General features: G+C 38.1%; 2 protein-coding genes and 1 long non-coding RNA gene across 5 annotated transcripts in view; 1 reads left to right on the top strand and 2 right to left on the bottom strand.

Moving 5' to 3' along the window:
- Nucleotides 1-19539, bottom strand: part of Nek1 (NIMA related kinase 1) — a 554120-nt gene that overhangs the window by 363589 nt on the left and 170992 nt on the right. The gene's annotated exons all lie outside the window — the stretch shown is intronic.
- The window catches only part of LOC121462255 (ubiquitin carboxyl-terminal hydrolase CYLD-like), a 41583-nt gene that overhangs the window by 817 nt on the left and 21227 nt on the right, over nucleotides 1-19539 (bottom strand). The window contains exons 4-14 of the mRNA XM_041673757.1: nucleotides 15451-15567; nucleotides 13729-14108; nucleotides 12752-12917; nucleotides 11790-11931; nucleotides 10550-10672; nucleotides 8617-8708; nucleotides 7710-7776; nucleotides 3140-3272; nucleotides 2233-2341; nucleotides 1369-1487; nucleotides 928-1144 (exon numbers count right to left, since the gene is read on the bottom strand). Of these exons, the coding sequence (XP_041529691.1) occupies nucleotides 928-1144; nucleotides 1369-1487; nucleotides 2233-2341; nucleotides 3140-3272; nucleotides 7710-7776; nucleotides 8617-8708; nucleotides 10550-10672; nucleotides 11790-11931; nucleotides 12752-12917; nucleotides 13729-14108; nucleotides 15451-15567 (1665 nt within the window). The remainder of the gene's footprint in view (nucleotides 1-927; nucleotides 1145-1368; nucleotides 1488-2232; nucleotides 2342-3139; nucleotides 3273-7709; nucleotides 7777-8616; nucleotides 8709-10549; nucleotides 10673-11789; nucleotides 11932-12751; nucleotides 12918-13728; nucleotides 14109-15450; nucleotides 15568-19539) is intronic.
- Nucleotides 3174-12947, top strand: LOC121462260. The gene is made up of 3 exons (XR_005976289.1): nucleotides 3174-3402; nucleotides 12288-12410; nucleotides 12788-12947. It is a non-coding gene; the product is annotated as an uncharacterized LOC121462260 (long non-coding RNA).

Here is a 19539-nt window from a genome sequence, read left to right as displayed (position 1 = left end):
TGTTTTAGATACTAATCATCAGAACGCGCACGTGCTCTGATGATCAGATTTGCTCTCCCAGATGCGTTCCCAAAAGTTATGCTGCTAATGCTGAGTGAAGCACACACAGGGGTGGGCTGTGCCCTCAGGCATCAGAGCTATGCAGAAATGAAGAACTGTTGGTCTACAGCTTGGGCCTCTGGTCAAGAAGCCGTCACTCGGTGCCTCTGGTTATTAAAGTGTCACACCTGAAGACCTGGGGAACTAGGGCTTGGAAGAAGAGCTGTAGTGTAAATGGGGTATGGACAGGTACTGTGACAAGTACCTTACTACCAAGACCCCTGTCACTCAAGTGTGTACTAAGTAATGACTAAGCTTCCTAAAAACATCTCAATGAGAAAAGGTTTCTTCCTGAAATAAAACGCATGAGATCAGGAAGACTGAGGTAAATTCATACCATGCAACCTTCACCACCTTTAACGTTAGCTTAGACAATAGAAAAACAGGCATGATTTCCATGACCTAAGTATTCCCACAGAGTTTGGCATTTATGTCCTCAATAAATGGCTACTCTACTGTATATAAAAATGCAAGGAAGAAGATGGTAAAATCAGCTCTAAATAAATTTTAGGATCTTTGTTTTCTTTTGAGGTTGGACAAATTGAATCAGGTTCTCACTATGCAATACAAACTGACCTCTGATTCACAATCCTCTACTTCCCAAGTCTGGGATTATGGCTAGGATTCTTTAACAAATCCACATAAGGACCAAGATGGCACAACATTATTGCTCCTTAGTTTGAGGAGCAGAATTAGTAATACCCTTTGAAGATTGAAGTCCGTCCCACTGTGGTATCCTTTCAAGAATCTGCTCACAAAATACCCTATTACCATAAACACGCGCTCTCACTAGGAAGCATCTCCCTCCAAAAGACGAGTTTTAAATACCATCTCGATCAGCCATGCTGTCAAAGAAGAGCCAGGCTGAATCATCCTTCCCATACTTCACAAAAGCAACATAGTGGCTCGTTTCTATGCAGAGAACAGCAAATAACTCCATCTTCTGGCAGGGGATGCAGCCGTGTCTCCAGTCCCAGTCAGGCAAGTCTTTGGGAAGTGATACTGGGTGATAGGTATGATTCATTCTCTTAGGATGGCGGTGAACCTAAAATGGACCATGAAGAAAATACCACAAGTGAGCTAAATGCCATGTTTCAAGGGCAGACTCTAATCACTTTCATTGACCAGCCCAGCCAAGTTCTACACACACACACACACACACACACACACACATACACACACACCGGCAGAAGAGACATGAGCAATAACATTTACTGTGAATGTTTAAAATGCCCTTTGACTCTGACTGGTGCAGTGAGTGTGGATTACCTGAGTGCAGCAGGTCTTACAGAACTGCTTGATCTTCCCTGCTGTGATGTCGGGGTCTTCATAGCAATCTCTACACTCAAACATCGCAAGTCCTCCACAGATGCGACACTCCCTGGGAGCTACGCAGAGGGAAGGAAGAAGCCTTTTTAAAAAGACATTCTGTCATTAAAAATAAAAGCTATACTTTGAAAACAAGAATGCTTGGGGGTTGGGGAGAAGAAAGGCCTAGTCCTCTCTGACCCTCTTAAAATTTCATTTGGATTTTTTTTTGTATCTGAAGTATTTTTAAGGACTTTTTTTTCATATAACCATTTTTGTTAACCTATTCTAGAATTGTTTTTCTGGTCATGAAATGTTCAAAGATATAAAGTAAGTATTGAAGACTAATAGCACATATGATCTTATGTCAGTAAGTAACAATCACTGCCATTATGAACTTTCTGTAACAATTTTACGTCTGAATATTTATATAAGTATGTGCACCTAGGTACACGTGTGTCTCAAGCTTCTCTCATCTAGCCTCTCGATGCTTTCCCTTCCACTATAACTACCACACACTGTTTTCACGTAGGTCTATTGTTTAGACATATAATCCAATTAACCACTTCCCTCTTATTAACATTTCTTGTCTCTAATTTCTTGTCAGATAGTAAGTAAATTTGCATTTAAATTATTTATTTTTACCTCTTTTTTTTTTTAGAATAAATTGTAGCAGTCAAATTATTAAGTTAGTATGTCTAAGCTCTTCAACTACTGAATTACCTGTCAGAAGTACTATACTCATAACTAATGAAAAGTCCAGGCCAACTATTTCTAAAACAAAACAAAACAAAACAAAAATCAAAGAACGGACTATATACTTACTGTCTTCAAGCAAATCCGTTATATTTAATTCTAGAGAAGGGAAAATTTTTTCGAACATTTTGAAGTCTTTTCCAAACCGAGGCATCTGAATAATCAAGCATGATGGTGCCTAAAAAAAAAGACACATAGTTTTAGAAACCAAAGTCCTAAGGAGCTGGGGACTTAGCTCAATATAGCGCTTACTTAGCATGTCCAAAGCCTTGAGTCCTAACCCCTGTACTAACGAGTTTCCCTATGAAACTGAAATAGTCATAACTGTCAAACCCAGTAGTGGTTTCAGCAGGGCTGTTGGCCCATGAAGCAGAGCCCACTTGTGAATGTGCAGTGTGGATGCAGAGCAGCAATAAGCTACAGATTTTCCAGACTTCCCCAGAGATGAACATGATAAAACAGACCACGGCATGCACTGCAGAGATAACACATTCTGACAGTCAAAGAGAAGTTTCTATTGCATTCATTAGCAAACCCATACACAAGAATTTATTGGTATTTTATCTCTTAGCAGAGGGAGAAAAAATAACATTACCTTTGACATGTTTAGATACTATGCATGGGAAAAATGACAACTGAAAACATAAACATGTATGCACACATATCTTTGCATTAAGCTACTTTAAACTTAAAAATTAGCTTTTGTTCCCTTTGCAACCCAAATCTAAAACATTCCAACTTAAGCTAAGCGCAGCTATCTTTAAAAAAACAAAGTTAGAATAACTTTTTTTTTTTTAAAAAAAAGTGTCTTCTTAACTATTTCTTCAAACTATTCTTGGTTAAAGCACAGTGACAGCTAGGTGTGGTTCAGTGGGGCAGCACTTGGGGCAGTGTGTACAAAAGGCCTGAGTTTAATATCTAGCATTGATAAGAAACAAAATAAAGTAGCAGTACAAGTCCAGTTAGAATCACTAACCTCTGCAAATTTCAGGTTGCTGTTGATAAAAGACCATTCTAGTAACTGTTGAATTGTAGGAACTCCAAATTTCTCATTTTTTTCCACAAAGATCTGATAGAAGTCGCAGTCTTGGACTTTCTGACCTGCTGATCTGGGAGCACACAGGAAGAAATGCATATAAGCCATTTACCAAATGCCTGAATCGAGTATGAAGCATCTGACAGACCTGAGGACACAGCATCATAATGCTCGTGTCCAGCTTTGGATTGTCCACACACCAGGTGAAAGACAATGATTCGGATGAGATAGTTAAATGTGCTTATGCAGAAGACCTCATAAATTAGTTCTTCTGCCTTCTTTATAAATTATTCAAAAGTTCTCTTGCCATCACAAGAAAAATGTAGAATAATATTCCAGACAAGAAACACTATATGAACAATACTCAGTTCTTCTCCCTCCAAATCTAGAAAGTAGCAGCTACTTTTTTTAAAAAAAATAATTTTTATTTTATGTACACTGGTGTTTTACCACGGATGTCAGGTCACCAGGAACTGATGTTACAGACAGTTGTGAGCACCGCTTTTACTGACTAGAACAAATGCTACAATGCCTCAGTGACGGACTCTTAGACCTTCTAAATCAAACTTCTTTACTTCCTAAAATAAAAGCCCTGGGAGGGAGGAGGGAGGGAGGGAGGGAGGGAGGGAGGGAGGGAGGGAGGGAAGATACTTTCCTAGCAAGTCAAAACAGGGCAAGGTGTGACTCCCAGGAACCCTAACAACTATCCTCTAGGCTTTCAGCTACCAGCAGCTCTTTAGATGCTCACCCACCAACTTGACAAACACCAGGTAAATGGTCACGGTGAAACATGAGGGTCCAACATCTCCCTTCCCTTACCAGCTTACTAGTAACCATTAAAACTAACTCTACGGAGAACATTGTTTTTCATCTTTCAGCTTACCGCTTATCTTTTTTAGCCAAGTGTCTGGGTTTAGAATCAGATTATTTAAATGTATGTCTAGATTTCAAGAGTTTTAGAAAAAAAAAACTGTCAGCAGTTTTTAATCACAAAACTTCTGTGATTCAGGGAGCAGCCTATTGTGATCTTCAGCTGCCCCAAGCAAATTATGTCCTGAATTTACAAAACATAAAATCTGGTAACTAGCTACAGCACTCTTGAGAACTCAAAGCTAATAAGAACAGATTATAATTCAAGAAACTAGCAGTTATTCTAGAATAACATTTTAATTGGTTGTTGATGACTACAAAAAATCATAGAAAAAGTCATAGAAAAAAATCATAGAAAAAATTCATAGTTAAAAATAGCATAGAAGAGAAAACAAAAATAATGGAGGTAAAAAAAAATCACACCCAGAAAAATCAAGGATGGCCAGGAGGAGGCATGGCAGCTAGTTAATGGAGGAAGAGATACATAGTGTCCTAACACTGTAGCAGAAAACTGGGAGGAACAACAGCCACTCAAACCTCACTTCCAGGGTCAGGCATGGTGGTGCACACTTTTAATCCCAGCACTCAGGAGACAGAGGCAGGTGGATCTCTGTAAGTTCGAGGCCAGCCTGATCTACAAAGCAAGTTTCAGGACAGTCAGGACTATATAGAGAAACCTGTCTCAAAAAATCAAACCAAACCTAAAACGAAAAACAAAACAACAAAAATCACTCCTCAAATCATATGCACAGGGGAGTCCTTTTAACTATAAAGAACAAATATGTCAGTAATAAAAAATGGATACAACTGGAAATAAACATACTAAACAAATTAAACCAGTCCCATAAAGAGAAACAATGTATGTTTTCTCTCATTTATGGTTCCTCGATCGTCTACAGAGAGACAAAAAGCATTAATTTGATATGACATGAAAGTAGACGTGATGCTGCCTAAGGAACAAAGGAACTATGAGGAGGAAGACATGGAAAGGGACAGAGGGATGGAGGTACAGGGGAAACATACTCAATATACAATATGGGGTTTATGAAAATTTTAGAAAATGATAAAAATAATTAAATAACCCCATGGCTAGTGTTTTAGAAGTTTGGAAACCTACAGAATCATAACCAAGTTGTGAAACTGCACCAAGCCATGCTAGTTGGGTTGTATTTTCCACCAGGGACAATCCAAGGGCACAAGAATACAAATTTGGTAAATTGTAAAAAGTGGATATTGACATTTTACAAACATGAATATAAAAACATTCATGGATTGGTATGGTTTGGACCATAATAGGTGAGTCCTGAGGTCCTATACTCATTCCAAAATCCTGCAGCTCCATGATGAGTGTGTGAAGCTTGTGACGTCACTGCCCAGCCACAAGGAGCCGGGGTCGCCCTGCCTTGATGCTCTGTGGCTCTTGCTTTGCTCTGGCCTTTCTTTGCTTGCTCTGCCCCCAACTCCTTCCTTTTGGGATGAGAACCAACCCTGTGCCACTGTAAGCTGGAAGTACAAAACTTGTTTATTGGTTTTTCAGGAACTCATGGTTAAAAAGACTATTTTTGAACAGTGTTGGAACATTAAAAATTATGGAAACTTCTGAAGTTAGAATGAATGTATTCTGCATTAAAGATGACCAAGAACCTATCGGGACAAAGAGTAGAAAGTAATAGCTTTAAAATCATATGTTTAAGTCGGGTGTGGTGAAGCATGCACTTAATTTGAGCACTCAGGAGACAGAGGCAAGCAGATCTCTGTGAGTTTGAAGTCAGTCTGGTCTACAAAGTGAATTCCAGGACAGCTAGTAGCCAAGACTGTTACACAAAGAAATCCTGTCTCAAAAAACTTGGGGCCTGAGAGAGAGAGAGAGAGAGAGAGAGAGAGAGAGAGAGAGAGAGAGTTCAGCCATTAAAAAAAAACAACTAAGGCTCATAACCAAAAGTGGTAGGAAATGTCTCAGCTATCAAGAGGTTAAGACAGCACACTGCCCTTACAGAGGACCAAAGCTCAGTCCCCAGAACCCACAACAGGTAGTTCACAACTGCCTGTAACTCCAGCTTAAGGAAATCTGACATCCTCTTCTGGCTTCTGTTGGCACTGAACTCATACACACAATTAAAAATAAAATTAAATGTATTTTTAAATGATATATTTGGGTATCAAGTTGACAATAAGTGGTCTTGTGATGTTAATATTGTTAACTTGACAGGATCTGGAATCATCTATGAGATAAACCTCTAAACATAACTGTAAAAAAGTTTTCTGATTGGGTTGAGGTGAGAAGATCCACCCTAAATGTGGGCAGCACAATTTCACAAGTTTGGGCCCCAGAATGAGAAGGAGAAAGTGAGCTGAGCACCTGCATTGATCTCCATCTGCTTCCCTTGCAGAAGCAGGGACACCGGCTGAGGTACAGTCCCACTACAACTGTACCAAGATGGACCGCACCTCACACTCTGAGCCTCATGTTTGCTTTATATCCATGTTTGCTTTATATCCATGGGAGGCCTGCCCTCTTCTGAATCGAAATGAAGGAGGAGAGGATGGGGGGAGAGGGAGAAGGTGGGAGGGAAGGACTAGGAAGAGAGGAAGGAGGGGAAACTGTAGTTGGAATGTAAAAATCATTAAAAGAATAAAACAAACCAAAAAATTCACATATTTAATTATTTACTCTTTCTCACTAATTAATCAAATCTGCCTTGTAGCTCAGTGTAAATCTTTTTTTAACACTATCTTTGAAAACAATGATTGCTTATTTTTCTTTCCTAAAACATAAAATATTCCTTTTTCTATATGCTTGAAGGAATAAAAAAATGTTGTTGATTTTCCATGATTAATTTTTACATGGCTAGACTATAATAAATTCTTTTCTTAAATCTTTGTAGATAATTCTCTGGATTTTCTAGGTACATAGAAAGCGATTACCAACTTGGACTTGCTAATAAGTATGTACACCCAGCTTATGCATCATGCCAGTTCACTAGTTAGAGATTTCTGAAGAGAACCAAATTTAACTGTGATACTTTCCTTGTTCCAAAATCAGTTTAACCCTGGTTCAAACTGCATTGCTTAGACACAAGAGGAAAGAGAACTCATCAGTGTGGGTTCTTAAGAAGGTAGGCAGCACACTCCTAAGATTTTCACCAGAGAAACCAAGACTGAAATCAAGAGGGGCCCACCATTCAAATGACCTGGGAAGAGCAGACATTTCAAACATCCCACTAAGAACTGTATCGCAGTAAACTCAGGTATTCTTTCAACATGGGGGGAAGGAAGATCTAAACTGAGAATGAAAGAGCTAACTTAAGGCTAACTGTAAGTTATGGGAAGCCAAAATCAATGCTCTCACTGTTTTTTTTTTCTTTTTTTAAATTCAATTAGAATAAGATTCCTTTTAAAAGTTCACTAACTGAACTTTCAAAAATATTAACATGCAATTTCATAAGTAATTGAATTGTGGGCACATCTGTCATTAGGGCAAAAGAACAGGTTCACTTGTGCCCTGGAAGTTAAGTGTAGCTCAGAGAGAGGACAGCAGCTAGTGAAACCCACATCTATGCTAGCAACATTTAGCTACTGGGCAATGGCAGTGTAAAAGAAGGTCTGCTTCTGAAATGCTTCTAGACAGCTTGAGACCTACCTTATTTTTAACAATGGCTCAACCCTTAAAATATCATGAAACAGGATATTTAGAAATTCTTCAGGATCTAGGAGAAAATAAAACAACAACAACAAAAAACCTAAGTGAATCACAGAGAAAATTTAAAAACCATTCTATTCTTTAAGAGAGACATATTAATTAAAAGTTTAGTTATTTCAGGTTCTCCTGACAAGGGAAAACTTATAATAAAACATTACTTTTCCATTTGTTGTCATGATGCCCTATTTAACAGAATATACTCATTCACACACAGTGAAATCATTTTTATGTCTTTTGGGAGGTTCAGTAGAATATACCTGGTATATGCCCTATTTTTTCTTCTATTTTAGTAATAGCCATGTGTATAAATGCCACAGCTGGTTATAGTATACTGTTAACAAACTAATTCAGGAGTTGAATCTGAGCAAATTCTTCAGTTGTGAGCAGACAGAAGTGCCGGCCAACTGCTCCACAGCCCCTTTCAACAGGGAGCACAGTGAGAAACTGAGTGCTGGGGACTCTCCCTATCACAGGAAGAGAAGCAGCTCCGAACAGCCCTGCTGGGGACAAGGACAGCTCTTTACTTGGTCATCTTCTGTAGAGCCAGCCGGCTGGCCTCTTAAAGACTTCTTCCACATCACATCACTTCAGAAGAATCACAAAATCAGGAGAAATATGCATGTCACATAGAAAAGAAACTTTTCATATTTTTGCAGTGCTGGGAATCAAACCCAAGGCCTCTTACATACTCCACCACTGAGTATACTCCTAGCCCTCTCAAATGAATCTAACTTAAATTTAATCCTCTAAACTAAATTGGTATATTTCAGGAAATAATTTAGCATATTACTAGATGATAAACTTTCAAGTTATTTTCAATGCATATATTATAAATTAAAAGGGTCACCTTTTTCTTCAGATGTAAATCCTGATGCAGCAGGAACTTTTTCAAGTATTTTCCTCAGTTTCATAGTTTTTGTGGCACACACATATCCATATCTGTTGATAAAAGTGAATTAACTGACACTGGCACAGTGAGTCATATGGCACATCTTAATAATCAAGTACTTTTCATACAATTGTAACATGTTAAAAAAAACAAGAGACAAGGCATTTATTTTTAAGAAACAACTGTAGGCTTCTTACAGAAGTTTGAAAAGTGAAAGTCTGAGAATCAGAATTGTTTCCAGATACTATTAAACACCTTAAAAATAACTACCATGTACTAATACAATTCTGAACTTTTTATGAAGCCTGGGTGAAGCAATTTTTAAATGGCATTTGCTTATTATATTAAAATATTTATTTTATAAAATAGGATATCCAAATTTGAGAGAGCCCTTCTATTACACAGGATAAGAGACATGGAAAAGGGAACTGATGAGATACTAAAAATCTAAAGTCTGAAATCAAACAGTCAACATAATTATGACATTCTCTTTGTTTGACTATAGGAGACCATGGGCTTACAAGAACAAGTCAGAGACAGCTAATCATACTGTGTACCCGCTTTTTAGAGCGACCATCCACCTACTTGGTAGCTCTTTGCAGTCAGCAAACACTAAACACCTACCACTTGTGTAATGCTATATGTAGGGCACCAAAAATACAAAAGGAGATTAAAGAAACCTAACAACAACAAAAAACCAAATAAACAAAACAGGATCTCTACCTGTGGGTGCTTCCATTACATAATGCGAAACCTCTGTCCAAACAACAGATATGACATTTGCAGACACAAGAAATATATCTCAAATTTCTGAACTACTGATCTTGCCTTAGCCTCTTGAGCTATCAAGTGCTGGGATTACAGGTATATCCCACCATGCCTGACAAGACGCACCTTGGTCTCATAGGCCATGCAACAAGTGTTTTCTATAGACTGGTGACAAAATTAGAATAACTATGATTCTGGACTAGTTGGGCAATCGTATGCAAAAAACGTTTACTGATGGATTGACAGTATTTTAAAAAGAAGGAAGGTTGTGATAATATGCCTTGTAGTTAAGATTTGACCTGTGCTGTTCTAGTGTCATTTACATAGGGAAAGAAAAATCTGAGAGTTTAAAATTTGTGTAAGACAAAATAATTAATATTAAAATCAAAGCACATAATTAAAGGATAAGATGATTAGAAAAGTAAGGCAAACAAGTATCTAGAGAAATTTGTTTCACTTTTAATTTACTTTCTTAGCTATGTGACACAGTACGTCGTTTGGAATACTCCTTATAGTTTCATATTTTGTTATTTTTAAATATATTACGTTAATTTTTATTTTCACTGTTAAGAAAAGTGTACCACAAAGTTTAAATTGATCACAGTTGGACTTTAAATTGCATAGTTTGTTCTCTATGTCCCTGAGCTATCTGTTTCCTGATCACTGGATAATCTAACTCTTCATCACATAAACGCCTTGTGAAGTCATCACACATCAGCATCATGTATCAAAGTCTTCTTACATGGTCTTCTGCACATTTACAACTACCTTAGTAAAGGAGTAAAAGAAGACCTAAAGAAATTCTTTTAAATAAACAAAACACCATGTCACTTTAATATACCTCACTTGTTTCTAGTGCAATGTCATGTACTAGACAAAGAGGCAAAGGGATAAATTTGTAGTGCATGACTCCAAATGAGTCCCATCATTTTACAGAATGCACTGCCCAGACTAAAACACACATAAACAGAGGACAAAAAACAAAGGTTTTAAAAAGTCAGTATTTCATGAGAACTAACTTCTTTTTTTTTTACTACATGAGTACAGAGCATAAATTAATTACTATACAAGAAAACAGTAAACAGAACACCAACTAAAGACAAAACACATGTCTTCTACTTACATTCTCAGAGGATTGACTATTGCTGTCCTCAGTAGCTCCTGGGTCTCACTATAATACTCCACATCATTCTTTTCCTTGGGTCTGAGCAACACAGTATCCAGGACAGAACTAAAAGCAAATAAGCTGCAAAATAAAAGAATATTTTCCTCATGTTATAAAAAGAATAAAATTTGAGAAAGATTCTTAAAGGAGTAGGAAGAGGCAAAGGGATAAAGTGTAGGGAACCACTGGCCTAAGAACTCATGGACAGACCACACAGGCCCTGTGCTCAGTACCCGGAGACCCTGCAGATCCGGACCAGAAACACCAAGACTGCACCATACACGTGAAGGTTGAAAACACGCCAGAGAACATTATGAAAGAAGCTTGTTTACATAAACCAAGAGAGGCCTAGAAATCGGTCACACACACACAGACAACATAGGGAGAAAGTCAGAGACTGGTCAAGACCAGATCAGACTAGTCAGGACAACTTCATTTCATTATCATCAGATAGGCATTTCCTTATAATAACTTGTGAGTGATTAGCAATAAAAATTTGCTGGTATCAAAGAAAATAAATTTAGTTAAAATAAATTTTTATCAGCAAATCTAAGGAATATTATAGTAATGCTTGCTTGTTTGTTTAATCAAAAGTATTCCAGCAACGACAAGACCCACCTTTATTGTGCTCTCTCCTTTAAAATTCTAACTTCCACACTAACTTCCTAACTCTTGTGGCACAGCCTACCGAGTGGCAGATCCACTTCACTGGCAGTGCACAACCCTTACGGCTATAGATGCAATCTTCATAGCCTAATGATCCTTGCTGTTCAACTTGATCCACTTTAGGGAAAACTACACAAAGGAGGGCAACAGTGATCCCATGGAAAGTAATTTTTAATATTAAGAATTTTTATGATCATCTCGAGATTCCAGAACCCACGCAGCACGCAATGCCAATAGCTTGCTGCAGGTTACTTGGCACACGTGCCATCATCTACACTGGAGGCAGATGTCCTCAGAGTATCTGTTCACTCATTATTCACTGCAGTATTTTTATATTAGTGCTTTGGATCTAGGAATAGGATATGAAATTCTTTAGTCACTAAGGACCAAATCTCATGATCTTTCCTAACTCTGTCAGTTTCTCTACTCAAAGGCAACTGGCACCTTCTTCCATATACACACACACACATACCTGTCTCCCCTCTCCCCCACACAGCACTATTTACACTTACTGCAGAAAATAGGAACTTACCTGAATAAAGTTGAGTCCAAGTAACAAGAATTGTAATAGCCCTGGATGCCTTTCTTCTTTCCAATCATTATCTCTAAACCTTCTTTTTCCGTCTTTGGTGGAGTATTTTCTTCTACTACTTCACTTAAGTAGCCTCCAAATACTGAAAAGATAAAAAATAAAAATAATCTTTTAAATCATGACAGTATATATTCATATGCATGTATATATATATATCATTTAAAGTATATTTTGGCATCTTCTGCATTTTTTTACTTTAGTTTACTGATATTTATCTGGACTTATAAAAATTCAATTATTCACTTTCAACATCATTCCTGTCATATAGAGTTTAGAAAATTAAGTCAATTAAGCATCTGTCAAAGAATATTTTGTTACTTGTCCAAAATGTTTCATTTTCAAGTATAAAAAGAAACAAGTTTCCAAAATACTCTTCAACATTAAGAAAAATGTTTTTCATAAAGATGTTTTCCCTATTTCCCCCTGCTTGACTCTCAGTATTGTTAAGGGAAAGGCCAGCATCAGCAAGCTAGTGACAATGAGAAGAATTGTCCTCCATCTGTCAAGCCAACTGCATCCCCAGACTGTATCAGATTTCTTCATAAGGACATCCGAAATGAGGTACTTAAAAAGATGCGGATGGGGAAGTTATTGCTAAAGGGACCACATTTTCATTTCTACCACCCACACTGCCAAAAATTTAATGTCTATAATCAATAAAAGAGAAGAAAAAACACCACCTTTCAGTCTTTAGACCCTAAACACTTTTCCTAACTCTTCTTTCAACATATCTCCTCTTAGGACAACTCTCTTATGCACCAAGTAAGAATCTTTACCAACTTCGAAACTTGATGAACACTGGCAAGTAAATAAAACATTTAAACACTGTCACCCTCAGATGCTAAAATGTAGCAAGAAACAGTCATTCCAGATGGGTAAATAAATTAAAAGTATCCAATTACCTAAAGAATTACACCTTTCAATCTGATTATAAACAGGCTCCAGAAACTCAAACCTAGAGTCCGGTCTGCAGCTCTTCAATTTCACAAACAGAGCCTTCTTCACGTCGCAGGTGAAATAGCGCGTGCCCCTGAACGTGCCATCTGTACAGCCCGCACATTCATCCTCCTGAAAAAGAAAGGTTTTGGTATGTGTTACACCGGGAAGAGCTATGGAGTTTTCACTTTTTCTGAATTTCTCTTTCAAATCTTTTCTGAACAGATCAGCAAGAAGGAAAAGGGACTGACTAACTGGTGCTTTGGCCCTCAGCTGGTGGTTTAAGAAAATAATTCTTTAGCCCTCCGGGAAGTATTTGATGCATTTCCTTTCAAAATACATGCTTAGAACTTCCTTGGTTTACTGAGTTTCCCTGAGCCATTTCAAAAGTATTAAAATCAAGGGGCAGGAGTAGATAAATTACCTAGTTCCTCAACAGCAAGAAGACAAGTGAAAAAAAGTTAAAAACTATATTTAGGCAATAGCTAAATTTATTCAAATTCTCCCTCCTGGTTATGAAATATCACACAATATACTTTTTTTAGAGCCAAAAATAAAACCTTCCCCTCTCCCAAAGACTCCAAACATGATTAATTTTAAAGTCAGTCACATCCCTGAACTGACTGCAATGGGAGGAGGCTAAAGAATAAGAAGGAGAACTGGTCACTGAACTGCTTTCTTTGCTGCATTCTGTTTGTATGTGGAGACTACATGTTCTAGCCTAAAAATCAATCTATTCCTTGATCACAAACAAACATGAGGAATAAGTGGGTGAGAAGCCTTAGCGATGGCAAAGGGTGAAGGTAAGCACTACTATATTTCCTCTACTACTGAATTTTTTTTTTGAGAAAAAAATAACTTCCCAAGAAATTATCTAATAGAGGAAAACCTAGTTTTAAAACCCATGAAGAAAAGTTGTAGATTTCAAGCCAAAATAAATTACCAGTTCCAGCCCAGCTAGCACGTGACGGAGCCCAGGCGGCTGGCCAATCCAACGGATAACCCCATAGAATGGGGGATTCTTTTTCACTTCAGCCAGTGAGCCCACCTCTAGGCCGTATGCATTACCAGAAGAGATGGGCAAAGGTGGACTCTCCTGGACAGGCGTGCTGTTCAGCTCGCCCGTCACAGACTGCACTGACAGTGACAGTGGGCTGTGAGCAATGCGGCCCTTAGTATTGGGCATCTTGGTCAGGCTGAACGGTAGAGAGTGCAATCTGTTCTCGCTGGATAAGGAGTTCATGGAAGGAGGTTGTGGTGGAGGTGATGAATGTCCAAAGTCTGGAGACAGCTCTGTTAGTGATTTTGCAGGGTCTTCTGCAACTATGAAAAATTGTCCTTAATTAGAAAAGGCTGTTCAAGAACATTAAATATGAATGCATCTTCTAAAAACAATACAAAGTTCTAGTCTAACTGATCACATGATCCCTTTGCAAGCCTGCTTGAAAGCACTGTAAACTCATTGGCTCTGAATAATGTTCTTGCTCCTCTTCTCGACCTCCACAGTTTCCTGTCTCAGTAATCTGGCATTGGTCATCTAAGTCTAGTCAGTATCACATGGATTATATTCTTTCCCATAATATGATTAAGTTAGAAATTAGTATGAAGAGATATAAAAATTAAATAATAATTCTAAATAACCTCTGGAAGAACAGTCAGTGCTCTTAATCTCTAGCCATCTCTCCGGCCCAGGATGAATTCTTGAGAGAGGCAGGTCATTTTGCCTATGCTCACAAAACCCCACTCAGTGCGAGAATCAGATGTGGCAAATACCCACTCAGGTCACTTTCTGTGTGAGTATATATGTAACCTATAGTATGCAACTGTAGATTGTACTGTGTGTTTTAGCTTATAACTGAATCCATGTCATAAGCAGTCATCCTAGAGACTTAGAACACTATATTTTCATTTAGTTTACTGAATCTACTGAATACAAAGCACTGTAGAAGCACTAGGAACTTATAGAAAATACAGGCAAAAAACCAAAACCACTTCAGGGACACTTAACCTAACCTAAGAGAGTGAGTGAGTACAGCGGGAGGAAAGGTTTCAGTTTAAGAGGTGAAGAGCAGTCAGCCAGACCATTGAACTGGAGGAACTAGAAGGATTTCCAGGTAATTAACCTACACAGATGAAGGAAATAAATCCATGAAAGGAGAATGATATCTAGGAAACAAGGAAGGTAGTGTGTTTTAAAGAAAATAAGATAGGCAAGTCTTTAAATGAGTCACTTCATTTCTAAAAACAGTTGATCCTAAGCAGATGTATTAAGAGATAAGAACAAACTGCTGGGCATAGTGGTGTACACTTTTAATCTCAACACTCAGGAACCAGAAGCAGGTGAGTCTCTGTGAGTTCGAGGCCGGTCTGGTCAACAGAGCAAGTTCTAGGACAGCAAGGACTTTTTATACAGAGAAACCCTGTCTCGGGTAAAAAAAAAACAAAGCAAAACAAAACCCAGACGACTAACATATTTCAAATGTATCCTCAACCCTAATAACAGTGTAGTTCAAACTATGTTTAATATTTTAGTTCAGCAATATTGTCATATTAGCTATGATCTATTCACTGTTTCCAAAATTAACAAATATTGATGAAAAAGTCATTTCCCCTTACATATTAAACAGAGGGTACCATTATAAAGAGGACTAAAATTATAGATTACCTTCATCAATATCGCATGAATTTTTGGATTTGGTTTGTGGTTGTGAGTCAACAGATGACCCATTTAAGGTATAAAATAATTCAGATCTGCTTTTACTTCCAGGGTCTGAGGTAGATCCTATGGAACAAGAAAAGTTCCTTTTTAAAAAAGCCAATATGTTACAAAAAGAAGTTTTATAATTAAATTAACATATGCATGGTATAACAACTGCTCACACAACTAATATACATATACATAGTATTGTATTGTCTTCGGCTTTAAAAGTTTGGTAATTAGTCAACACAGAAGAGAGTAGGAGTAATAAAATTAATATAAAAGTTAGTCATTTATATTAAAGCTCTAAGAAACCATTCTGGTGGTCAGTGGTGACACGAGCCTTTAATCCCAGCACTTAGTAGAGGCAGGCATATCTGAGTTTGAGGCCATCCTTTTCTATTGAGCAAGTTCCAGGACACTACAGACTATCTAAAGAAATCTGGACAAAAAAAAAATCATTCCATGTAGTCTATTTTTCAATGTCACCTCTACTTTGATGAAATTACTGGCTCACGAATTTCACCTCTATCATTCATACCATATAACAGTGGTTTTCCACCTTCCTAATTCTGCCACCCTTTAATACAATACCTCAAACTGTGGCAAACCCCAACCAGAAAATTGTTTTCGTTGTTACTTTATAACTGCAATTTTGCCACTGTTATGAATTGTAATATAAATATCTTTGTTTTCCAATGGTCTTAAACGACCCCAATAAAAGGGTCATTCAAACCCCGAAGGGGCCACAATCCACAGGATGAAACCCCATTGCAGTCAACAAAAGAACATCCAGCAGTGTTATAGAGCCTAGACATACACAAAGTTCTTTTACCAAGGTTTGTGAAGTGCATTCTATGATGGTCACATGATGTGGGATTCTCCTCCACATGCTGTGAATACCATTGATTAATAAAGAAATTGGCTTGGCCTGATAGAGTAGAACAGAGCTAGGTGGGAAAAACTGAATGCTGGGAGAAAGAAGGGCAGAGTCAGAGAGAATCCATACAGCCCCACAGGAGATGCCGGAACTTTACCTGGTAAGCCACAGCCTTGTGGCAATACACAGATTAATGGAGATGGGTTAATTTAAGATGAGTTAGCCAGAAATATGCTTAAGCTATTGGCCAAACAGTATTGCAAATAATATGGTTTCTGTGTGATTATTTTTTGGCTGAGCAGCTGGGAACAAACAAGATTTCTCATCAAAAAGTCACACAAAAAAACAAACTGCCAAATGATGCACTTCTCAGAACTTATCCCATTAATAAGTGGCTCATGATTATAATTTCCCTTCATAAACTTCAAATGTGATAATACAAGCTGATGAACAAATTAAGTTAAAAAACATTCAGGTTTTGGGTGGGTATATGGCTCAGGAGTAGAGTCCTATATTAGTTTGTGTAAGATGCCAGATTTGATGCAAGCACCAAAAAAATCAAAAAGTAATATCAGTGTCTGGAACAATACCTGAGTAAAAAAGTACTTACCTAGCTTATAAGGTTCTGCTGACTTTGATCCCCAACATTACAAAAGAAATAATTTATTTTTTTAGATTTACAATATAAACATCTTAGAATTTTATTAACACAATTTCTTGTTCTTTGTAGTTTAGGAGGATGGACCTCCGAGGCTCTGTGCCCTCGTTAGGGATGTGGTGGAATATTCGGTCTGTGCCTGTCAATGACCTGAAAATGCAGCCCACGACCCATATGACCAGTGGTACTTTCCTCCTTTCAGGAGAAGGCCATGATCAGCTCAAGCACCAAGACTAGGAAGCCTGATGACCACAAGAAGACAGATGACTTGGAGTCTAGCATCTCTCATGCACTGCTTGAGCTGGAGATGAACTCAGATCTCAAGGCACAGCTTGGAAACTCAGTATCACCCACCACAGCCATGGAAACTGAAGCTGGTGATGGTCAGAAAGCAATCCTTATTTTAGCACCAGTTTCTCAGCAGAAATCTTTCCAGAAAATCCAAGTCTGGCTGGTTCATGAATTAGAGAAAAAGTTTAGTGGCAAGCATGCAGTCTTTACTGCTCAAAGAAGATTCTGCCCAAGCCAACTCAGAAAAGCTGTACAAAAAAATAAGCAAAAGCACCAAAAGCTGCACCCTGGCAGCTGTACATGACACCATCCTTGGGGACTTTTCTTCCCAAGTGAAACTGTGGATACTCCATGTGAATGCATGGCAGTCAGCTCCTAAAGGTTCATTTAGACAAAGCTCAGCAGAACAAGCAGAGCACAGGTCGAAACTTTTTCTGGTGTGTATTAGAAGCTCCCTCCCTCTCTCCCTCCCTCTCTCTCTCTCCCTCTCTCTCTCTCTCTCTCCCCTCTAGGGTTTTTTGCTGGAACTTGCTCTGTCAACCAGGCTGGCCTCGAACACAGAGATCCACCTGCCTTTGCCTCCTGAGAGCTGGGATTGAAGGCGTGTAACACCTTTCCGGTGTCATGCTCTCTGAAATAGTAAACATACTTTTTAAATATATATGGAAGAAACATAGTTTAGCATAAAAAACAAAGAAATCCTTTCCAACAAAAAAGCACAATCTTTATAGTCTTACAGATTCTCTTTAAAGACTCCACAGTACTGAAAAGTAATTTCTCAGGTGAAAAAAAATCAACACTGTACTTAAAAATATAATTTCTGTAAGAAAATATAATCATCAGTTATCAAAATGCTTTAATTTTTTAAAAGTTAGTCAGATGCAGCCAATTTTATTTGAAGTTTTAAAAAGCTTTAAAGAAAATCTTATTCATAATTTTTGTTACATTTTCCAGGTCAGCATGCCCAGCACAACCCTACACATTACAGTGTTTTACACTCAAGCGTTTATGGAGGGTGCCAAGATAAACATGGACAATTTGTTTACTCTAAAAACCGGAGCCTTTACATGCCCACGTGCCTGGATAACCTCTAACCAATGTGATGTACTAAACTGACTTGATAAAACATTCTCAGCCACCCAAGTATGCTGGATTACTGTATTTCACAGAACACAGCTTGATAAAAACCTGGGTCGGAGACAAATCAGAGTTAGGAATACACACACACACGCACACACACACACACACACACACACACACACACACACACACACACGCACAAACACTTCTCTTGCTGTTTGTCTGCATCTCTGCACTCCTGTCTCTCATCCCTGGCATGTGATCTGGTCATGCTGGGATTCTCCCTGCCACGGATCCATTTCCCCTGCCCTACTACTCTGATTTGCATAGGTGTTCTGTCCTATGTTGGGTTTCTGTTCTCCCTTACAGCATCTGCTGATCTAGCCCTCGATGGGACCACCTGTGTGCTCGCCTGGCTCCCGCAGCCTACTCCAGATTTTTAAGTTGGTCAGCTGACACAGTTTCCTGGAAAAATTTTGTTCATCTATTAATAAATACATGTAAATAATGTGGTCACAGTATGCTTGCTTTATGCCTGTGTGTGTTTGTGTGCATGTTTTAAAATCTGTAAAACTTGTAACTCCAGATTACAACTGCTCTGAAAAAGTACAAGCGCATAGATAACCACCATTTTGGTTAAGTTCAAAACCTCAGTCCCATCCTTATTAAGGCTACCCACATGCGCTGGTCCCACCAAGGAAATATTCCCCTCCCATATGCTTTGACTTACAATGTATTTCTGTATAATTCCTGTCCTGTTCATAAAAAAACAAGGTTTATAACAACACAGATTTACTGAGATATTAAGGCTGCACCTCTACATTCATGTACAAGAACACATGTTGCTAGCAGTCAGATTTTTTATTTTTATTTTTTTAAAGATTTATTTATTTATTTATTATGTATAGTGCTCTATCTGTCTGTATGTTTGCTGGCCAGAAGAGGGCACCAGATATTACAAATGGTTGTGAGCCACCATGTGGATGCTAGGAATTGAACTCAGGACATCTGGAAGAGCAGTCAGTGCTCTTAACCTCTGAGCCATCTCTCCAGCCACCGGCAGTGAGATTTTTTTAACTTAAGAGTAAACCCCTTGATATTGATTTAAAACACTAAATTGTTTACAATGTTAAAACTTGGTTCTGCC

Source organism: Microtus oregoni, unplaced genomic scaffold (genome assembly GCF_018167655.1).
Source record: "Microtus oregoni isolate MIOR12 unplaced genomic scaffold, Mior012 000024F_ref0000369, whole genome shotgun sequence".
Taxonomy (NCBI): domain Eukaryota; kingdom Metazoa; phylum Chordata; class Mammalia; order Rodentia; family Cricetidae; genus Microtus; species Microtus oregoni.
The sequence above is the reverse complement of the archived record's forward strand: the minus strand, read 5'-3'. Positions and strand labels throughout refer to the sequence as shown.